At 54.9% G+C, this 3,237-nt stretch overlaps 2 protein-coding genes across 2 annotated transcripts; both read right to left on the reverse strand.

Annotated features, from left to right (window-relative positions):
• Positions 1 to 264: 264 nt before the first annotated feature.
• On the reverse strand, positions 265 to 1,447 carry LOC103087602 (CREB/ATF bZIP transcription factor-like). The gene is made up of 2 exons (XM_007448844.1): positions 1,420 to 1,447; positions 265 to 881 (listed from the first exon to the last, which is right to left on the reverse strand). The coding sequence occupies exons 1-2, from the start codon at positions 1,445 to 1,447 to the stop codon at positions 265 to 267; spliced, it is 645 nt and encodes a 214-aa protein (XP_007448906.1).
• Positions 1,448 to 2,002: 555 nt separating this feature from the next.
• Positions 2,003 to 3,064, reverse strand: LOC103081459 (CREB/ATF bZIP transcription factor). Its single transcript, XM_007448819.1, has one exon. It carries the CDS (start codon positions 3,062 to 3,064, stop codon positions 2,003 to 2,005), a length of 1,062 nt encoding a protein of 353 aa, XP_007448881.1.
• Positions 3,065 to 3,237: the final 173 nt, after the last annotated feature.

Here is a 3,237-nt window from a genome sequence, read left to right on the forward strand (position 1 = left end):
GACTGTTCTGTAACCCCTACAACGGAGCCTGGCAGGAAGGAAATCACCTAAAAAAGAAACTGTCAGAGAGATTTAATAGTGACATGTTATCATTAGGAGTTGGTTACAGTGTCACATTCATGCTTTTAGCTAAACACTTAAAGATTCAATATTACTTTTTTCCTCCTCTGAAATGTGTCCAGTGAAGATGTCCCACTAAGGTGTTTTACATGGTGTAAGGGAGTTGAAAGGGGTAAACGCGGATAAAGAGCAGATTACTTGACCCTACATTTTAAGAGAAGACGACGCCTTCCGGGCGCACGCCGAGCAGAACTCCACCGACACCTTATCCTTGTCCACATGAAGACACACTCCTCCGGCTGCGTCGTCCTCTTCCAGCAGGTCCTGCTGCTGCTTTCCCACGGGCAGAGCGTAGTCGTGGTCACCGGCGGGCGAGTCTCTGAAGAGCGAGGTGGTCAGCCGCAGTCCCACGCCGCTCAGCCGGCTCAGCAAGCGAGCCAGTCCGGTCTCGTTGGCTAAGACGGCCCGTAGGTAGCGACTCTCCTCCTGCAGTGCTTGTACGCGCTTGCCTAGCTCCCGATTCTCGGCCCGCAGCTCCTGGTTCTCGGCTGCCAGACCCCGTACTCGACTCTCCAGCCCCATCACGTACTCCTTCTTCTTCAGCCGATTGAGACGGGCAGCAGCCCCCGCCCACTTCCGGGGACTCTTTGTCGCCGCCTGGTTGTTGTCGTTGCCGCTGCTGCCGCCGCCTCCTCCCGGGGACTTTCTCCGCCTCTTTTCGCCGCCGCCACTGTCACTGCCGCTGCTGCAGCCTCCGATGCCGTTTAACAGCCTCTGCAGCAGGTCAGAAAAGCGCTGCATCTCGGCAGCCGCGGGCTCGCCTTGAAATATGGAGAATAAGATTCTTTGTGAAGCCTCACTTTACACGTTTTCATTCACATTTCATAACCTTCAATTTCTAATCATACATAAATTTAACCTAAAATTTTAATACAACAAAAATAAAGGTGTTCAACAATTTATTCATACTCAGTGATAGGGTAAATCACTGTGCTGGTCCTCAAAGAAACATTTCATTAACCATTCTTATTTTTCCTTTAAGTAACTAACACAGGAGTCTGATATGCATGTTAATTTCCAACTTCTCTAATGGTGAGATAAAAATCTATTAATCTGAATAGATTGTATATCTAGATCTATGAAAAACAAAAGGCATTCTTGAATATTTAAGAGACTTCTGTCATCTCCACAAAATAACTGATCACATTTGTGTATGCCCCAAGTACTTATTGTCAACCTCTGAAAAGTTGCTCTAAAACTGGAATTCCAATTTGCACCTTGTACAACTCGGAACTTCCATTCAACTTCACCTGTGTCACTTTCTCCAAACTGTATCTCTATTAGCAGCTTTCAGTGTACAGTTGGAACCGATGTCATCCAAGGCCATGTCCACACTGGGGACAGAAGAGCTAGGTACACGCAAGTCTGAACAAGGGGACACATTAACAGCTATTTCAACCAGAAAAAGCAACTTGAATACAATATCGACCAGCACAAGTCTGTTTCCAGGGTGGACAGGGCCCAAATTAGATTCCCCTCCCACCTTCCAAAAAAGAAAAGAAAAAAAAAATCACACACACACACACAAATTGAGATGTTGCCCATTAAAGTAGACTAAGCAGCAGAGCATGAGCGTTACGTGAAGAGATGGATCCTTACCAGGTTGTGAGGCGGGAACGACTGTTCTGTAACCCCTACAACGGAGCCTGGCAGGAAGGAAATCACCTAAAAAAGAAACTGTCAGAGAGATTTAATAGTGACATGTTATCATTAGGAGTTGGTTACAGTGTCACATTCATGCTTTTAGCTAAACACTTAAAGATTCAATATTACTTTTTTCCTCCTCTGAAATGTGTCCAGTGAAGATGTCCCACTAAGGTGTTTTACATGGTGTAAGGGAGTTGAAAGGGGTAAACGCGGATAAAGAGCAGATTACTTGACCCTACATTTTAAGAGAAGACGACGCCTTCCGGGCGCACGCCGAGCAGAACTCCACCGACACCTTATCCTTGTCCACATGAAGACACACTCCTCCGGCTGCGTCGTCCTCTTCCAGCAGGTCCTGCTGCTGCTTTCCCACGGGCAGAGCGTAGTCGTGGTCACCGGCGGGCGAGTCTCTGAAGAGCGAGGTGGTCAGCCGCAGTCCCACGCCGCTCAGCCGGCTCAGCAAGCGAGCCAGTCCGGTCTCGTTGGCTAAGACGGCCCGTAGGTAGCGACTCTCCTCCTGCAGTGCTTGTACGCGCTTGCCTAGCTCCCGATTCTCGGCCCGCAGCTCCTGGTTCTCGGCTGCCAGACCCCGTACTCGACTCTCCAGCCCCATCACGTACTCCTTCTTCTTCAGCCGATTGAGACGGGCAGCAGCCGCCGCCGCCTTCCGGGGACTCTTTGTCGCCGCCTGGTTGTTGTCGTTGCCGCTGCTGCCGCCGCCTCCTCCCGGGGACTTTCTCCGCCTCTTTTCGCCGCCGCCACTGTCACTGCCGCTGCTGCAGCCTCCGATGCCGTTTAACAGCCTCTGCAGCAGGTCAGAAAAGCGCTGCATCTCGGCAGCCGCGGCCTCGTCATCGTCGTCCCCTCTCCACAGGCCGCCGCTATCTGAGCCTCCGCCGGACGAGGACAGAGGCCCGGGCGAGTTGAGCCCGGGCTCCAGATGCCAGTCTGGTTGCCGGGGGTCCAGCAGATCCGCCAGTTCCAGGCCGGACAGGAAGTCCATGTCCTCCGTCTCCTCCCCGGGGACGCTGGAGATAGCCTCCTCCTCCATCTCCTCGGGCGAGGGCGCGCGCGCGGCCACGATGCCGCGGCCCCCCCTCCCGGCGTCCAACTCGCCCTCGTCGCCGCGCGGCTGTTTGCGGCCGGGAGACCCGGCCGCCGCCGTCCCCTCGTCCTCCGCTGCCGCCCGGGTCAAGTCCGGGGGCAGCGAGCAGGTCGCGACCGACGCCGGGCTCTCGCTGCGGGTTGGGGAGTCGCTGCCCGAGGCCGCCAGCAGTTTGGTCAGGCTATGCCTCATGGGGCCCGACAGCGGGCCCACGTAGGCCCCGGCCCCTCAGACCGGGCCTCGCTGGTCCCAAGGACCCAGAGCGGGTAGCCGGGCAGCAGGCCAGAACGAAATGAAGAGGAAGGTCCGAGTCGCCTCCCGCCCGACTTGGCTGGTCGACCCCCCGCGCCGGGGCGGGGGGGGGG

This window comes from Lipotes vexillifer, unplaced genomic scaffold (genome assembly GCF_000442215.2).
Source record: "Lipotes vexillifer unplaced genomic scaffold, Lipotes_vexillifer_v1.1 scaffold771, whole genome shotgun sequence".
Classification (NCBI taxonomy): domain Eukaryota; kingdom Metazoa; phylum Chordata; class Mammalia; order Artiodactyla; family Lipotidae; genus Lipotes; species Lipotes vexillifer.

Excerpts from the sequence above, each read along its gene's own strand:
- LOC103087602 (XM_007448844.1), bottom strand. The coding sequence starts at position 1,447 with ATGGCCTTGGATGACATCGGTTCCAACT. Across the intron at positions 882-1,419 it reads GGATGACATCGGTTCCAACT|GCGAGCCCGCGGCTGCCGAG; the intron begins GTACACTGAAAG and ends CCATATTTCAAG.
- LOC103081459 (XM_007448819.1), bottom strand. The coding sequence starts at position 3,064 with ATGAGGCATAGCCTGACCAAACTGCTGGCGGCCTCGGGCAGCGACTCC.